The 18855-nt window shown below is 62.7% G+C and overlaps 1 protein-coding gene across 1 annotated transcript; it reads right to left on the minus strand.

Moving 5' to 3' along the window:
• Positions 1-1193: 1193 nt before the first annotated feature.
• On the minus strand, positions 1194-18742 carry TBCB (tubulin folding cofactor B). The gene is made up of 6 exons (XM_068998469.1): positions 18401-18742; positions 11612-11755; positions 8282-8378; positions 4920-5111; positions 2984-3056; positions 1194-1840 (listed from the first exon to the last, which is right to left on the minus strand). The coding sequence occupies exons 1-6, from the start codon at positions 18512-18514 to the stop codon at positions 1723-1725; spliced, it is 738 nt and encodes a 245-aa protein (XP_068854570.1). The 5' UTR covers positions 18515-18742; the 3' UTR covers positions 1194-1722.
• Positions 18743-18855: the final 113 nt, after the last annotated feature.

An 18855-nucleotide genomic window follows, 5' to 3' on the forward strand; every position in this document is an offset into this window, starting at 1 on the left:
TGAAAAATGACTAAAAATGGAATAAAGTGAGTGAAAAATGACCAGAAATTGAATAAAATGAATGAAAAATGACCAAAAATGGAATAAAGTGGATGGAAAAAGAGCAAAAATGGGACAAAAAGAGTGAAAAATGAGCAAAAGTGGAATAAAGTGATCGAAAAACGTGAGCAAAGTGTGAATAAAGTGAATTAAATGAATTAAAAACTGGCCAAAAGTGAATAAAAGGGACAGAAATGAGAATAAAATGAATTAAAAAGTGACCAAAAATGGAATAAAATGAAGAAAAGGCACCAGAAATGGGATAAAATGAATGAAAAATGAGCAAAAATCGGGATAAAAGGGAATAAGTGTGAATTAAAAACTGAATAAAAGTGATTGAAATGTGAATTAAAAAGGGACTGAAAAGGGAATAAAAGTGGATGAAAAAAGTGATGAAAAAGTGAAAAAAGTGATTTAAAAATGAGTTAAAAAACGATTAAAAAGTGACTGAAAAAGGGAAGAAATGAAATTAAAAATGATAAAAAAGTGAATAAATGGAAATAAGTGACAAAAATTCAGAGAGAACAAAGTAAAGAAAAAGAGGAATAAAGCAGAAAAAAGTGAATTAAAAAGTGAATAAAAGAGTGAATAAAAAAGAGAATTAAAAAGTGGCAAAAAGGGAATAAAGTGAAGGCAAAAGTGGCCAAAAAGGGACCGAAATGGGAATAAAAAGAACAAAAAGTGAACAAAACCAACAGAAATCAATTAAAAACGATGGAAAAGCGAAGAAAGGGGAATAAAAAAGGGAATAAAGGAAAAAAGAGAGGAAAATTGAGTTAAAAAAATAAAAGTTAATTGAAAAATGGTGAAAAAAGCAAAAAAATGGGAATTAACAAAGGAAAAAAATGACTAAAAATGGGAAAAAAGGCCCTTTTTGGGTGGCCACGCCCCTCATTTGCATAACTACGCCCACCTACCACACCCATTGGTCCATTGTCGCCAGGCCCTGCCCCTTCCCAGGCCCCACCCCTTAACCACGCCCCCTCTGCGCTCTCATTGGTCGAGCCACCCGTCCATCAGCGCCACCCCCACCCCTCCCCTCAGAGCCCACGCTCTGATTGGCCAGCGCACCGGAGCTCACGCTCTGATTGGCCAGTGCACCGGAAGCGCCGCCATTTCCCCACTGCCCTCACGAAAAAGCTCCAAAATTCCACTTTTTCACCTCAAAACGCCATTTTTGGGGTGGGGGAGGGGCCAGAAAGGGGCGGGGCTCACCCGCGAGTTGACCACGCCCCTTTACCCGCCCCTGTGTGGGGCGTGGCCAGTGAGGAGCTCTCTGATTGGTTGACCTCACTGGCCACGCCCCCTTTGGCGCCCAATGCGGGGCATTTTTGGTGCCCAACGCGAAGCATTTGTGGCGCCCAAGGCGGGGCATTTTTGGGGCCCCGGGGAGATTTTTGGGGCTCCCGGGGCAGAATTTTGGGCTCCTCGGGGGGAATTTGGGGTCCCTCATCCTTGAGGACCCCCCGGGACGTGAGAACCCCCAAACCCAACAAAAACGGCGCCGTTCGGGGCCGCTTTTCCCGCCCAAAACGGAGGTGAAAAAACGGCGATTTCGGGGCCGCTTTTTTCCCCCCCCCCAAAAAAATTCTGAAAAAAAATCTAAAAAAAAAAAAGAGAAAAAAAAGGCGGGAAAAAAGGGGGGATTTTGGGGTGATTCCGGGGGATTTTGGGGCCGTCCCCTCAGAGTTCGTCGGCCAGGCCGTCGTCCTCCTCCGGGAAGTCGCCGGCGGTGACGTTCTGGGGTTTGACGAAGGCGCCGTATTTGGGGGGGCACTCGAAGTAACGGCGGCCGCCCACGCTGGGGGAGGGGAGAGAGATAAGGGACGGGCACCGAGATAAGGGATGGGCACCGAGATAAGGGATTGGGGGGCTGATAAGGGATTGGGGGGGCGATAAGGGATGAGCACCGAGATAAGGGATGGGCACTGAGATAAGGGACTGGGGGGCTGATAAGGGATGGGCACTGAGATAAGGGATGGGCCCCGAGATAAGGGATTGGGGGCTGATAAGGGATTGGAGAGCTGATAAAGGACTAGGGGCTCATAAGGGATTGGCGGGTGATAAGGGATTGGGGGGTGATAAGGGATTGGGGGGTGATAAGGGATTGGGGGGGATGATAAGGAATTAGGGGCTGATAAGGGACTGGGGGCTGATAAGGGATTGGAGAGCTGATAAGGGATTGGGGGGTAATAAGGGATTGGGGGGTGATAAGGGATTGGGGGGCTGATAAGGGATTGGGAAACTGATAAGGGATTGAGAGCTGATAAGGGATTGGGGGTTGATAAGGGATTGGGGGGTGATAAGGGATTGGGGGGCTGATAAGGGATTGGGGGGCTGATAAGGGATTGGGGGGCTGATAAGGGATTGAGAGCTGATAAGGGATTGGGGGCTGATAAGGGATTGGGGGGGGATAAATCCCCCCAGGACCTTCCAAAACCCCCTTTAAATTCCCCAACCCCTCCCCAGACACCCGCCAGGACCCCCCAAAACCCCTCCAGATTCCCCTAAGCCACCCCTAAATCCCCTCAGGATCCCCTCAGACCCCCTCCCCCCCAAATTGCTGCCAGGACCTCCCAAACCCCCCCAAAACCTCCCCAGAACCCCCCAAATCCCCCCAGGACCCCCCAGAATTCCCTTCGAATTCCCCCAAACCACCCCAAAATCCTCCCAGGCTCCTCAAAGATCCCCCCAACCCCCCCAAATCCCCCCAGGACCCCCTTCAAATTCCCCAAAACCACCCCAAAATCCCCTCAGGGTCCCCACAGATCCCCCAACACCCCCCCCAAAACCTCCCCAGAATCCCCCAAATCCCCCCAGGACCCCCCAGAATCCCCTTCAAATTCCCCCAAACCACCCCAAAATCCTCCCAGGCTCCTCAAAGATCCCCCCAAATCCCCCCAGGACCCCCCAAATCCCCCCCAAATCCCCCCAAGCCCCTCACCTCCCATCGTGCTTCCCCAGCGGTTCATCGTAGCGCACCCCCACCCAAAGGCCCGGCTTGAAATCCGTCTCTCCTTTTGGGGGAAAAAGGGGCGAAAACGGGAATTTCAGCGCGGGAGGCGACAGAAAGGGGAGAGGGAGGGGAGAGGGACAGACAGGGGAGAGGGAGGGAACAGGGAAAGGAACGGGGAGGGGACGGGGGGGACACGGAGGGGAGAGGGAGGGAATGGGGACAGGGAGGGGACACGGAGGGGACAGGAGGGGATGGGGAGGGGGCAGGGAGGGGAGAGGGAGGGGACAGGAGGGGACGGGGAAGGGAGAGGAGGGGAAAGGGAGGGGACAGGGAGGGGACAGGGAAGGGACAGGGACAGGGAGGGGATGGGGAAGGGAGAGGACACAGACGGGACAGGGAGGGGACGGGAGGGGACAGGGAGGGGACAGGGGAAGGGAGAGGGAAGGGACAGGGAGGGGACAGGGGAAGGGAGAGGGAAGGGACAGGGAGGGGACGGGAGGGGAGAGGGGAAGGGAGAGGGAAGGGACAGGGAGGGGACCGGGGGGACACGGAGGAGACGGGGAGGGGAGAGGGAGGGAATGGGGACAGGGAGGGGACAGGGACAGGGAAGGGACACGGAGCGGACATGGAGGGGATGGGGAAGGGACAGGGAGGGGACAGGGCTGAGGACAGGAGGGGATGGGGAGGGGACAGGGAGGGGACAGGGGGAGGGAGAGGACAAGGAGGGGACGGGGAGAGGACAGGGAAGGGACAGGAGGAGTGAGGGAGGGGAGGTGACGGGAGAGGGAAGGGAGAGGGACGGAGAGGGGACACGGAGGGGACGGGGAGGGGACGGGGGGACAGGAGGGGACACGGAGGGGACGGGGAGGGGACAGGGAGGGGACAGGGCTGGGGACAGGAGGGGACAGGGAGGGGACCGGGGGGACACGGAGGGGATGGGGACGGGAGAGGGAGGGGACGGGACAGCACAGGGAGGGGACGGGAAGGGAGAGGGAGAGGGAGAGGATGGGGGGGACACGGAGGGGACAGGGAGGGGACAGCGCTGGGGAGAGGGAAGGGACGGGGAAGGGACGGGGAGGGGATGGGGAGGGGACAGGGCTGAGGACAGGAGGGGATGGGAAGGGGAGAAGGAGGGGACGGGGAGAGGACAGGGAAGGGACAGGAGAAGTGAGGGAGGGGACGGGGAGGGGACACGGAGGAGAGAGGGAGGGAACGAGGACAGGGAGGGGACAGGGAGGGGATGGGGAGGGGAGAGGGAGAGGAAGGGGAGAGGGAGGGGATGGGGAGAGGACACGAAGGGGACGGGGAAGGGACACGGAGGGGACAGGGAAGGAACAGGAGGGGACACGGAGGGCACGCGGAGGGGACACGGAGGGCACACGGAGGGCACACGGAGGGGACACGGAGGGGACACGGACGGGACACGGAGGGCACACGGAGGGCACACGGACGGGACACGGAAGGGACACAGAGGGGACACGGAGGGGACACGGACGGGACACGGAGGGCACACGGAGGGCACACGGACGGGACACGGAAGGGACACAGAGGGGACACGGAGGGGACACGGACGGGACACGGAGGGCACACGGAGGGCACACGGAGGGCACACGGAGGGCACACGGAGGGGACACGGAGGGGACACGGAAGGGACATGAAGGGGACACAGAGGGCACACGGAGGGCACATGGAGGGGACAGGGAGGGGACACGGAGGGCACAGGGAGGGGACACGGAGGGCACACGGAAGGGACACGGAGGGCACACGGAGGGGACGCGGAGGGCACACGGAGGGCACAGCGAGGGCACACGGAGGGCACAGGGAGGGCACACGGAGGGCACACGGAGGGGACAGGGAGGGAACACGGAGGGGACACGGAGGGCACACGGAGGGCACACGGAGGGCACGCGGAGGCGACACGCACCCACGAAGGCGATGGTGGCCCTCCGGCAGGGCTGCCCGGGCACCCGCACCTCGCAGCGGGCACCGAGCGGCAGCGCGGCCGCCGCCGCCGCCTCCTGAGCCCGGCGCTGCTCCCGCTCCCGCTGCCGCTGCCGCTCCCGCTCCCGGTCCCAGCGGCCCCACGAGCGCTGGCGGAGGAAGGAGCGCACGGACTCTGCGGGGACGGCGAGGCCGCGCTGGCACCGCGGCGACAGCAGGCGCTGGGCCCGCTCCCGGTCCCACACCTCGTCCCAGTCCCGGTCCTGATCCCAATCCTGATCCCAATCCCGGTCCTGATCCCGATCCCGGTCCTGATCCCAGTCCTGATCCCAATCCCAGTCCTGATCCCGGTCCTGATCCCGCTTCTGATACCGGTCCCAATCCTGGTCCTGATCCCGCTCCTGAACCCAGTCCTGATCCCGGTCCTGGTCCCAATCCCAGTCCTGATCCTGGTACTGGTCCCAATCCCAGTCCTGATCCCGGTCCTGGTCCCAATCCCAGTCCTGATCCTGGTACTGGTCCCAATCCCAGTCCTGATCCTGGTACTGGTCCCAATCCCACTCCTGATCCCGGTCCCGATCCCGGTCCTGATCCCAGTCTTGGTCCTGATCCCGGTCCTGATCCCAGTCCCGATCCCAGTCCTGATCCCGGTCCCGATCCCAGTCCTGGTCCTGATCCTGCTCCTGAACCCAGTCCTGATCCTGGTCTTAGTCCTAATCCCAGTCCTGATCCCGGTCCCGATCCCGGTCCCAATCCCAGTCCTGATCCCAGTCCCGATCCCAGTCCTGATCCCAGTCCTGATCCCGATCCCGGTCCCAATCCCAGTCCTGATCCCAGTCCCAGTCCTGATCCCGCTTCTGATCCCGGTCCCGATCCCAGTCCTGATCCCAGTCTCAGTCCTGATCCCAGTCCCGGTCCTGATCCCGCTCCTGAACCCAGTCCTGATCCCACTCCTAGTCCTAATCCCAGTCCTGATCCCGGTCCTGATCCCAGTCCTGGTCCCGTTCCTGATCCCAATCCCATTCCCGGTCCCGTTCCCATTCCCATTCCCGGTCCTATTCCTGATCCCAGTCCCGTTCCTGGCCCTGATCCCGGTCCCCAAATATCCCCGGATGTCCCAACACCCCCGATGTCCCCAAATATCCCCCGGTGTCCCCAAATGTCCCCAACTCCCCCCAATGTCCCCACTCCCCCCGGTGTCCCCAACTCCTCCCAGTGTCCCCAACTCCCCCCGATGTCCCCAAACCTCTCCACCAGCGTCCCCAGTGTCCCCACCCTCCCCGTCCCCACTCCCCCCAGTGTCCCCAATGTCCCCAACTCCTCCCAGTGTCCCCAACTCCCCCCGATGTCCCCAAACCTCCCCCCGGTGTCCCCACTGTCCCCACACCCCCCCAGTGTCCCCACCCCCCCGGTGTCCCCGATGTCCCCAACTCCCCCCACTGTCCCCACCCCCCCCATGTCCCCAATGTCCCCAACCCCCCCCATGCCCCCACCCCCCTCCCGATGTCCCTGATGTCCCCAATTCCCCCCCTTACTGTCCCCACCCCCCCCGGTGTCCCCAATGTCCCCAACCCTCCCACTGTCCCCACCCCCCTGGTGTCCCCACTGTCCCCAATGTCCCCAACTCCCTCCCCCCCCCACTGTCCCCACTCCCCCCAGTGTCCCCGATGTCCCCCCCCCCCCGGTGTCCCCCGTGTCCCCAATGTCCCCACCTCCCTGGTGTCCCCAATGTCCCCAACTCCTCCCAGTGTCCCCAACTCCCCCCAATGTCCCCAAACCTCCCCACACCCCCCATCCCCCCCCCCCGATGTCCCCAACCCCCCCGGTGTCCCTGATGTCCCCAACTCCCCCCACTGTCCCCACCCCCCCCATGTCCCCAATGTCCCCAACCCCCCCCATGCCCCCACCCCCCTCCCGATGTCCCTGATGTCCCCAACCCCCCCCCACTGTCCCCACTCCCCCTGGTGTCCCCAATGTCCCCAACCCCCCCCCACTGTCCCCACTCCCCCCGATGTCCCCACTCCCCCCGATGTCCCCAACTCCCCCCGATGTCCCCAACTCCCCCCCACTGTCCCCACTCCCCCCGATGTCCCCAACTCCCCCCGATGTCCCCAACTCCCCCCCACTGTCCCCACTCCCCCCGATGTCCCCAACTCCCCCCGATGTCCCCAACTCCCCCCGATGTCCCCACTCCCCCCGATGTCCCCAACCCCCCCCCCCACTGTCCCCACTCCCCCCGATGTCCCCGGTGTCCCCAACTCCTCCCAGTGTCCCCAACTCCCCCCGATGTTCCCAAACCTCCCCCCCCAGTGTCCCCATTGTCCCCCCTGATGTTCCCACCCTCCCCAGTGTCCCCAATGTCCCCAACTCCCCCCAATGTCCCCACTCCCCCGATGTCCCCACTCCCCCGATGTCCCCAACCCCCCCAATGTCCCCAACTCCCCCAATGTCCCCAACCCCCCCAATGTCCCCAACCCCCCCAGTGTCCCCAATGTCCCCAACCCCCCCGATGTCCCCAACCCCCCTCGATGTCCCCAATGTCCCCAACCCCCCCTGATGTCCCCAACCCCCCCGATGTCCCCAATGTCCCCAACCCCCCCAATGTCCCCACTCCCCCCGATGTCCCCAACCCCCCCCAGTGTCCCCAACCCCCCCCAGTGTCCCCAAACCTCCCCCCAGTGTCCCCATTGTCCCCCCTGCTGTCCCCACCCTCCCCAGTGTCCCCAACCCCCCCAATGTCCCCAACCCCCCCCGATGTCCCCAACCCCCCCGAAGTCCCCAACCCCCCCAGTGTCCCCAACCCCCCCCCGATGTCCCCAACCCCTCCGAAGTCCCCAACCCCCCCCCGATGTCCCCAACCCCCCCCGGTGTCCCCAACCCCCCCCAGTGTCCCCAACCCCCCCCGGTGTCCCCAACCCCCCCGAAGTCCCCAACCCCCCCAGTGTCCCCAACCCCCCCCAGTGTCCCCAACCCCCCCCCGATGTCCCCAACCCCTCCGAAGTCCCCAACCCCCCCCAATGTCCCCAACCCCCCCAATGTCCCCAACCCCCCCAGTGTCCCCAATGTCCCCAACCCCCCCAATGTCCCCAACTCCCCCCAATGTCCCCAACCCCCCCGATGTCCCCAATGTCCCCAACCCCCCCCGATGTCCCCAACCCCCCCCAGTGTCCCCAACCCCCCCCAATGTCCCCAACCCCCCCAATGTCCCCAACCCCCCCAATGTCCCCAACCCCCCCAGTGTCCCCACTCCCCCCGATGTCCCCAACCCCCCCAATGTCCCCAACCCCCCCCAGTGTCCCCAACCCCCCCCGGTGTCCCCAACCCCCCCGCTGTCCCCGCAGCCACCTGGTCTCTTGTCGTAGTCGCTCTCGGCCATCTCGTACTTGGCCACCTGGGACACGTCCTCGAACTGCCCGGCGCGGGCCCCGCTGCGATCGGTCACCTGCGGGCACAGCGGGCGGTGACAGAGCTCAGGTGTCACCCTCAGGTGTCACCCTCAGGTGTCATCGCTCAGGTGTCACCCCTCAGGTGTCACCCCTCAGGTGTCACCCTCAGGTGTTACCCCTCAGGTGTCACCCCTCAGGTGTCACCCCTCAGGTGTCACACTCAGGTGTCACCCTCAGGTGTCACCCTCAGGTGTCACCCTCAGGTGTCACCTTCAGGTGCTACCCCTCAGGTGTCACCCTCAGGTACCACCCCTCAGGTGTCACCCTCAGGTGTTACCCCTCAGGTGTCACCCCTCAGGTGTCACACTCAGGTGTCACACTCAGGTGTCACACTCAGGTGTCACCCCTCACCAGGGCCGTCCCCACCCCCCTTGGGGACACCAGGGGACACCGGGGGGCACCGGGGGACACCAAGGGGACACCAGGGGACACTGAGGGACACAGAGGAGACACCGAGGGGACACCGAGGGCCACAAGGGGACACCGGGGGAGACTGGGGGGACACGGGGGGACACCAAGGGGACAATGAGGGGCACCGGGGGACACTGGGGGGACACCGGGGGACACAGAGGGGACATCGGGGGGCACCAGGGGACACTGGGGGACACTGGGGGGACCGAGGGGACACCAAGGGACACAAGGGGACACTGAGGGGACACTGAGGGGACACTGAGGGGTCACCGAGGGACACCAGGGGCCACCGAGGGGACACTGGGGGGGACATCGGGGGGACACAAGGGGACACCGAGGGGACACCAAGGGACACTGGGGGGACACTGAGGGACATTGGGGGACACTGGGGGACACTGGGGGCGACACTGAGGGACACCAGGGGACACTGGGGGACATCGGGGGGACACAAGGGGACACTGGGGGGACACTGAAGGACACTGGGGAGACATTGGGGAGCACCGGGGGACACTGAGGGGACACCGGGGGCCACAGGGGGGACACCAAGGGGACACTGAGGGACACAAGGGGACACTGGGGGACACTGGGGGAACACTGAAGGGACATCGGGGGGCACCGAGGGACACTGAGGGGACACCGGGGGGACATGAGGGGACACTGGGGGCCACCGTGGGACACAAGGGGACACCGAGGGACACAAGGGGTCACTGGGGGGACACTGAGGGGTCACCGAGGGACACCAGGGGCCACCGAGGGGACACCGAGGGACACTGGGGGGACACTGGGGGGACACTGAGGGACACTGGGGGGCACTGAGGGACACAAAGGGACACCGAAGGACACTGGGGAGACATTGGGGAGCACTGGGGGACACCGAGGGGACACTGAAGGACACTGGGGGACACCAAGGGACACCGAGGGGACACCAAGGGACACTGAGGGGACACTGGGGGGACACCGAGGGGACACAAGGGGACACCGAGGGCCACTGTGGGACACAAGGAGTCACTGGGGGGACACTGAGGGGTCACCGAGGGACACCAGGGGCCACCGAGGGGACACTGGGGGACACTGGGGGGACACTGAGGGGACACTGAAGGGACATCGAGGGACACTGAGGGGACATCGGGGGCACTGAGGGGACACTGGGGGGACATCGGGGGACACAAGGGGACACTGGGGGGACACTGGGGGACACCGGGGGACACTGAGGGGACACTGGGGGGACACACAGAGGACCTGGGGGACACTGGGGGGACACCAAGGGGATACCGAGGGACATCAAGGGACACTGGGGGACACAGAGGGGACACTGAGGGGATACCGGGGGACACCAAGGGACACTGGGGGACACAAGGGGACATCGGGGGACACTGAGGGGACACTGAGGGGACACCGAGGGGACACCAAGGGACATCGGGGGACACCGAGGGACACCAGGGGCCACAGGGAGGACACTGGGGGGCACTGAGGGACACAAGGGGACACTGGGGGGACACTGGGGGCCACCGAGGGGCCACCATGGGACACAAGGGGACACCGGGGGACACAGAGGAGACATCGGGGGGCACCAGGGGACACCGGGGGGACCGAGGGGACACCAAGGGACACAAGGGGACACTGAGGGGACACTGAGGGGACACAGGGGGGACACTGAGGGGACACTGAGGGGACACCGTGGGACACAAGGGGACACCGGGGGGACACACAGAGGACCTGGGGGACACAGAGGGGACACCGAGGGGATACCGAGGGACACCAGGGGACACTGGGGGACACCGGGGGGACATCGGGGGGCACTGAGGGACACTGGAGGACACTGAGGGACACTGGGGGACACTGGGGGGACACTGAGGGACACCGAGAGGACATCGAAGGACACTGGGGAGACATTGGGGAGCACCGGGGGACACTGAGGGGACACCGGGGGGACACCAAGGGGACACCAAGGGACACTGGGCGGACACTGAGGGGACACTGAGGGGACACTGAGGGGACACTGAGGGACACTGGGGGGACACTGAGGGGCCACCGAGGGGACACCGAGGGACACAAGGAGACACTGGGGGGACACACAGAGGACCTGGGGGACACTGGGGGGACACCGAGGGGATACCGGGGAACACCAAGGGACACTGAGGGGACACTGGGGGACACTGAGAGGACACTGAAGGACACTGGGGAGACACTGGGGGGACACACAGAGGACCTGGGGGACACAGAGGGGACACCGAGGGGATACCGGGGGACACTGGGGGGACACCAAGAGGACACCGAAGGACACTGGGGAGACATTGGGGAGCACTGGGGGACACCGAGGGCCACAGGGGGGACATCGGGGGACACTGGGGGGACATTGGGGGACACTGGGGGGACATTGGGGGACACTGGGGGACACAAGGGGACATTGGGGGACACCAGGGAGACACCGAGGGGACACCGAGGGACACTGAGGGGACACCGGGGGGACATGAGGGGACACTGGGGGCCACCGTGGGACACAAGGGGACACCGAGGGACACCGAGGGACACTGAGGGGACACTGAGAGGACACCGAAGGACACTGGGGAGACACTGGGGGGACACACAGAGGACCTGGGGGACACAGAGGGGACACCGAGGGGATACCGGGGGACACTGGGGGGACACCAAGAGGACACCGAAGGACACTGGGGAGACATTGGGGAGCACTGGGGGACACCGAGGGCCACAGGGGGGACACCGGGGGCCACCGTGGGACACTGAGGGGCCACCATGGGGACACCGGGGGGCCAGCATGGGCCAGCGGGGGGCCAGCGGGGGGCGGGGCGGGACGCACGTGCACGCGGCAGCCGTCGGTGACCGGGTAGGAGCCCAGCAGCGCCGCGTCGCTGTCCAGCGGCCCCAGCGGCTCGTCCTGAGCGCCGAAAAGCTGCAGCTCCATGCACGAGGCCGGAGAGCCCACGACCAGCTCCAGTTTGCACTGGGAAGGGATAATGGGCATACTGGGGATACTGGGAGGGTCAATGGGGATACTGGGGATACTGGGAGGGTCACAGGGAGCCCACGACCAGCTCCAGTTTGCACTGGGAGGGAGAAACGGGGATACTGGGGATACTGGGGATACTGGGAGGGTCACAGGGAGCCCACGACCAGCTCCAGTTTGCACTGGGAGGGGATAAGGAGGATACTGGGGATACTGGGAACACTGGGAGGGTCACAGGGAGCCCACGACCAGCTCCAGTTTGCACTGGGAACGGATAATGGGCATACTGGGGATACTGGGAACGCTGGGAGGGTCACAGGGAGCCCCCCAGTAACTCCCAGTTTGCACTGGGAAGGGATAATGGGGATACTGGGGATACTGGGGATACTGGGAGGGTCATAGGGAGCCCACGACCAGCTCCAGTTTGCACTGGGAGGGGATAATGGGGATACTGGGGATACTGGGAGGGTTACAGGGAGCCCACGACCAGCTCCAGTTTGCACTGGGAAGGGATAATGGGGCATACTGGGGATACTGGGGATACTGGGAGGGTCACAGGGAGCCCCCCAGTAACTCCCAGTTTGCACTGGGAAGGGATAATGGGGATACTGGGAGGGTCATAGGGAGCCCCCCAGTAACTCCCAGTTTACACTGGGAAGGGATAATGGGGATGCTGGGGATACTGGGGATACTGGGAGGGTCACAGGGAGCCCACGACCAGCTCCAGTTTGCACTGGGAAGGGATAACGGGGCATACTGGGGATACTGGGAACACTGGGAGGGTCACAGGGAGCCCACGACCAGCTCCAGTTTGCACTGGGAAGGGATAACGGGGCATACTGGGGATACTGGGAGGGTCATAGGGAGCCCACGACCAGCTCCAGTTTGCACTGGGAAGGAATAACGGGGATACTGGGGATACTGGGAGGGTCACGGGGAGCCCACGACCAGCTCCAGTTTGCACTGGGAAGGGATAATGGGGATACTGGGGATACTGGGAGGGTCAATGGGGATACTGGGAGGGTCACAGGGAGCCCCCCAGTAACTCCCAGTTTGCACTGGGAAGGGATAATGGGGATACTGGGGATACTGGGGATACTGGGAGGGTCATAGGGAGCCCACGACCAGCTCCAGTTTGCACTGGGAGGGAGAAACGGGGATACTGGGGATACTGGGAGGGTCACAGGGAGCCCACGACCAGCTCCAGTTTGCACTGGGAAGGGATAATGGGGATACTGGGGATACCGGGGATACTGGGAGGGTCACAGGGAGCCCCCCAGTAACTCTCAGTTTGCACTGGGAGGGGATAAGGGGGATACTGGGGATACTGGGAGGGTCAATGGGGATACTGGGGATACTGGGAGGGTCACAGGGAGCCCACAACGAGCTCCAGTTTGCACTGGGAGGGGATAATGGGGATAATGCGGATACTGGGGATACTGGGAGGGTCACAGGGAGCCCCCCAGTAACTCCCAGTTTGCACTGGGAGGGGATAAGGGGGATACTGGGAATACTGGGAGGGTCACTGAGATGTGGGACGCTCACAGGGAGCCCCCCGGTAACTCCCAGTTTGCACTGGGAGGGGATAATGGGGATACTGGGAATACTGGGGATACTGAGAGGGTCACAGGGAGCCCACGACCAGCTCCAGTTTGCACTGGGAAGGGATAACGGGGATACTGGGGATACTGGGAATACTGGGAGGGTCATAGGGAGCCCCCCAGTAACTCCCAGTTTGCACTGGGAGGGGATAATGGGGATACTGGGGATACTGGGGATACTGGGAGGGTCAATGGGGATACTGGGGATACTGGGAGGGTCATAGGGAGCCCCCCAGTAACTCCCAGTTTGCACTGGGAAGGGATAATGGGGATACTGGGGATACTGGGAGGGTCACAGGGAGCCCCCCAGTAACTCCCAGTTTGCACTGGGAGGGGGAAACGGGGATACTGGGGATACTGGGGATACTGGGAGGGTCATAGGGAGCACCCCAGTATCTCCCAGTTTGCACTGGGAGGGGGAAACGGGGATACTGGGGATACTGGGAATACTGGGAGGGTCACTGAGATGTGGGACGCTCACAGGGAGCCCCCCAGTAACTCCCAGTTTGCACTGGGAGGGGATAACGGGGATACTGGGGATACTGGGAATACTGGGAGGGTCACAGGGAGCCCCCCAGTAACTCCCAGTTTGCACTGGGAGGGGGAAACGGGGATACTGGGAGGGTCACAGGGAGCCCACGACCAGCTCCAGTTTGCACTGGGAGGGGATAATGGGGATACTGGGGATACTGGGAATACTGGGAGGGTCATAGGGAGCCCACGACCAGCTCCAGTTTGCACTGGGAGGGGATAATGGGGATACTGGGGATACTGGGGATACTGGGAGGGTCACTGAGATGTGGGACGCTCACAGGGAGCCCCCCAGTAACTCCCAGTTTGCACTGGGAGGGGATAATGGGGATACTGGGGATACTGGGAGGGTCATAGGGAGCCCACGACCAGCTCCAGTTTGCACTGGGAAGGGATAATGGGGCATACTGGGGATACTGGGGATGCTGGGAGGGTCATAGGGAGCCCCCCAGTAACTCCCAGTTTGCACTGGGAGGGGATAATGGGGATACTGGGGATACTGGGGATACTGGGAGGGGGAAATGGGGATACTGGGGATACTGGGAGAGTCACAGGGAGCCCCGCAGTAACTCCCAGTTTGCACTGGGAAGGGATAATGGGGATACTGGGGATACTGGGAGGGTCACAGGGAGCCCACGACAACCTCCAGTTTGCACTGGGAGGAGATAACGGGGATACTGGGAATACTGGGAATACTGGGAGGGTTACAGGGAGCCCACGACAACCTCCAGTTTGCACTGGGAGGGGATACTGGGGATACTGGGAGGGTCACAGGGAGCCCCCCAGTAACTCCCAGTTTGCACTGGGAAGGGATAACGGGGATACTGGGGATACTGGGGATACTGGGAGGGTTACAGGGAGCCCACGACCAGCTCCAGTTTGCACTGGGAGGGGATAACGGGGATACTGGGAACACTGGGAATACTGGGAGGGTCACAGGGAGCCCCCCAGTAACTCCCAGTTTGCACTGGGAGGGGATAACGGGGATACTGGGAATACTGGGAAGGTCACAGGGAGCCCACGACCAGCTCCAGTTTGCACTGGGAAGGGATAATGGGGATACTGGGGATACTGGGGATACTGGGAGGGTCATAGGGAGCCCCCCAGTAACTCCCAGTTTGCACTGGGAGGGGGAAACGGGGATACTGGGGATACTGGGAATACTGGGAGGGTCACTGAGATGTGGGACGCTCACAGGGAGCCCCGCAGTAACTCCCAGTTTGCACTGGGAGGGGATAATGGGGATACTGGGGATACTGGGAGGGTCAATGGGGATACTGGGGATACTGGGAGGGTCATAGGGAGCCCCCCAGTAACTCCCAGTTTGCACTGGGAGGGGATAATGGGGATACTGGGGATACTGGGAGGGTCAATGGGGATACTGGGGATACTGGGAGGGTCATAGGGAGCCCCCCAGTAACTCCCAGTTTGCACTGGGAGGGGATAATAAGGATACTGGGGATACTGGGAAGGTCAATGGGGATACTGGGGATACTGGGAGGGTCACAGGGAGCCCACGACCAGCTCCAGTTTGCACTGGGAAGGGATAATGGGCATACTGGGGATACTGGGGATACTGGGAGGGTCATAGGGAGCCCACGACCAGCTCCAGTTTGCACTGGGAAGGGATAACGGGGATACTGGGAATACTGGGAGGGTCATAGGGAGCCCCCCAGTAACTCCCAGTTTGCACTGGGAGGGGATAATGGGGATACTGGGGATACTGGGGATACTGGGAGGGTCAATGGGGATACTGGGGATACTGGGAGGGTCATAGGGAGCCCCCCAGTAACTCCCAGTTTGCACTGGGAAGGGATAATGGGGATACTGGGGATACTGGGAGGGTCACAGGGAGCCCCCCAGTAACTCCCAGTTTGCACTGGGAGGGGGAAACGGGGATACTGGGGATACTGGGAATACTGGGAGGGTCACTGAGATGTGGGACGCTCACAGGGAGCCCCCCAGTAACTCCCAGTTTGCACTGGGAGGGGATAACGGGGATACTGGGGATACTGGGAATACTGGGAGGGTCACAGGGAGCCCCCCAGTAACTCCCAGTTTGCACTGGGAGGGGGAAACGGGGATACTGGGAGGGTCACAGGGAGCCCACGACCAGCTCCAGTTTGCACTGGGAGGGGATAATGGGGATACTGGGGATACTGGGAATACTGGGAGGGTCATAGGGAGCCCACGACCAGCTCCAGTTTGCACTGGGAGGGGATAATGGGGATACTGGGGATACTGGGGATACTGGGAGGGTCACTGAGATGTGGGACGCTCACAGGGAGCCCCCCAGTAACTCCCAGTTTGCACTGGGAGGGGATAATGGGGATACTGGGAATACTGGGAGGGTCACAGGGAGCCCACGACGAGCTCCAGTTTGGGGACAATGGGGATACTGGGGATACTGGGAACACTGGGGATACTGGGAGGGTCACAGGAAGCCCACGATGAGCTCCAGCTTGCACTGGGAGGGGATAATGGGGATACTGGGAGGGTCACAGGGAGCCCACGACGAGCTCCAGTTTGCACTGGGAGGGGGAAACGGGGCATACTGGGGATACTGGGAACACTGGGAGGGTCACAGGGAGCCCCCCAGTAACTCCCAGTTTGCACTGGGTGGGGACAGTAGAGAGTCCCGAGGGTCCCAGTTTGGGATTTGAGGTTCCCAGTTTGGGGCTTGGGGGGTCCCAGTTTGGGGATCCCTATTGGGGTTCAGGTCCCAGTTTGGGGGTCCCAGTTTGGGGTTGGGGGAATCCCAGTTTGGGGGGGAATCCCAGTTTGGGGTTTGGGGGGGTCCCAGTTTGGGGGTCCCTATCGGAGTTCAGGTCCCAGTTTGGGCGTCCCAGTTTGGGGTTGGGGGATCCCAGTTTGGGGGGGTCCCAGTTTGCGGTTTGGGATGTCCCAGTTTGGGGTTTGGGGGGTCCCAGTTTGGGGGGTTCCAGTTTGGGGTTTGGGAGATCCCAGTTTGGGGTTTGGGGGGTCCCAGTTTGGGGGTCCCTATTGGGGTTCAGGTCCCAGTTTGGGGTTTGGAGAATCCCAGTTTGGGGTTTGGGAGGTCCCAGTTTGGGGTTCAGGTCCCAGTTTGGGGGATCCCAGTTTGGGGTTTGGGGGGTCCCAGTTTGGGGCTTGGGAGGTCCCAGTTTGGGGTTCAGGTCCCAGTTTGGGGGGGTCCCAGTTTGGGGTTTGGGGGGTCCCAGTTTGGGGGTCCTTATCGGGGTTCAGGTCCCAGTTTGGGGTCCCAGTTTGGCGTTTGGGGGGTCCCAGTTCGGGGCACAGTTTGGGGTTTGGGGGGGTCTCAGCTTGGGGCTCATGTCCCAGTTTGGGGCTCAGGTCCCAGTTTGGGGTTCCCTATTGGGGTTCTGGTCCCAGTTTGGGGTGTCCCAGTTTGGGGTTCCCTCTCCGGGATTTGGGGGTTCCCGGTGCCGGTTCGGGGCTCCCTCTCGGGGTTTTGGGGGTTCCCGGTGCCGGATTTGGGGTTCCCGGTGCCGGTTCGGGGTTCCCGGTGCCGGTTCAGGGCTCCCTCTCGGGGATTTGGGGGTTCCCGGTGCCGGTTTGGGGCTCCCTCTCCGGGATTTGGGGTTCCCGGTGCCGGTTCGGGGCTCCCTCTCCGGGATTTGGGGTTCCCGGTGCCGATTTGGGGGTTCCCGGTGCCGGTCTGGGGCTCCCTCTCCGGGATTTGGGGGTTCCCGGTGCCGATTTGGGGGTTCCCGGTGCCGGTCTGGGGCTCCCTCTCGGGGTTTTGGGGGTTCCCGGTGCCGATTTGGGGGTTCCCGGTGCCGGTTCGGGGCTCCCTCTCGGGGTTTTGGGGGTTCCCGGTGCCGGATTTGGGGTTCCCGGTGCCGGTTCGGGGCTCCCTCTCTGGGTTTTGGGGGTTCCCGGTGCCGGTTCGGGGTTCCCTCTCGGGGATTTGGGGGTTCCCGGTGCCGGATTTGGGGGTTCCCGGTGCCGGTTCGGGGCTCCCTCTCCGGGATTGGGGGGTTCCCGGTGCCGATTTGGGGGTTCCCGGTGCCGGATTTGGGGGTTCCCGGTGCCGGTTTTGGGGGTTCCCGGTGCCGGATTCGGGGCTCCCTTCGGGGTTTTGGGGGTTCCCGGTGCCGGATTTGGGGTTCCCGGTGCCGGTTCGGGGCTCCCTCTCTGGGTTTTGGGGGTTCCCGGTGCCGATTTGGGGTTCCCGGTGCCGGTTTGGGGCTCCCTCTCTGGGTTTTGGGGGTTCCCGGTGCCGATTTGGGGTTCCCGGTGCCGGTTCGGGGCTCCCTCTCCGGGATTTGGGGGTTCCCAGTGCCGGATTTGGGGTTCCCGGTGCCGGTTCGGGGCTCCCTTCGGGGTTTTGGGGGTTCCCGGTGCCGGATTTGGGGTTCCCGGTGCCGGTTCGGGGCTCCCTCTCTGGGTTTTGGGGGTTCCCGGTGGCGGATTTGGGGGTTCCCGGTGCCGATTTGGGGTTCCCGGTGCCGGTTCGGGGCTCCCTCTCCGGTTCCCGTTATCCCGTGGGGCGGTGCCGGGGCGGTACCTTGAGCTCGGCGATGGTGAGCGCGGGCGAGAAGCGTTTGCAGGCGCGGAAAGCGTTCAGGGAGCTGCTCACCGCCAGCCACACCGGGCCCGGCCCGGCCCCGCCGCCGTTCATGGCTCCGGTACCGACCGGGCCCTCCCGGGACCGCCCGAACGCCACCACCGGCAGGAGGGAATCGGGACTCCCGGGAGCCTCCGGGAGCTCTCCGAGCTCCTCCGGGAGCCTCCGGGAGCCTCCGGGCCCCCCGAACCGGGAGCCGCGATCGGTTCCGCTCCCTCCCGAACCGCGGCCGCTTCTGGAACCTTCACGGGCCGCCACAGCCGGGACCGGCGAGGGCGCGGCCAATCAGAGCTGGGAGAGGAGGTCACGTGACGCAAACAGCCAATAGGAAGCGAGAGGAGGCGGGACAAAGAAAAGAGTGACCAATAGGAGAATAATAGGCGGGACAAAGGAGG

This window comes from Aphelocoma coerulescens, unplaced genomic scaffold (assembly GCF_041296385.1).
Source record: "Aphelocoma coerulescens isolate FSJ_1873_10779 unplaced genomic scaffold, UR_Acoe_1.0 HiC_scaffold_118, whole genome shotgun sequence".
Classification (NCBI taxonomy): domain Eukaryota; kingdom Metazoa; phylum Chordata; class Aves; order Passeriformes; family Corvidae; genus Aphelocoma; species Aphelocoma coerulescens.

Bases quoted from the DNA above. Each gene is read 5' to 3' on its own strand.
- TBCB (XM_068998469.1), bottom strand. From the start codon at position 18,514: ATGAACGGCGGCGGGGCCGGGCCGGGCCCGGTGTGGCTGGCGGTGAGC. The intron at 5,112-8,281 runs GTGGCTGCGGGG...CCGTCCCCGCAG, and splicing joins CGACTACGACAAGAGACCAG to AGTCCGTGCGCTCCTTCCTC. The intron at 1,841-2,983 runs GTGAGGGGCTTG...CCCCTCCCCCAG, and splicing joins CTGGGGAAGCACGATGGGAG to CGTGGGCGGCCGCCGTTACT.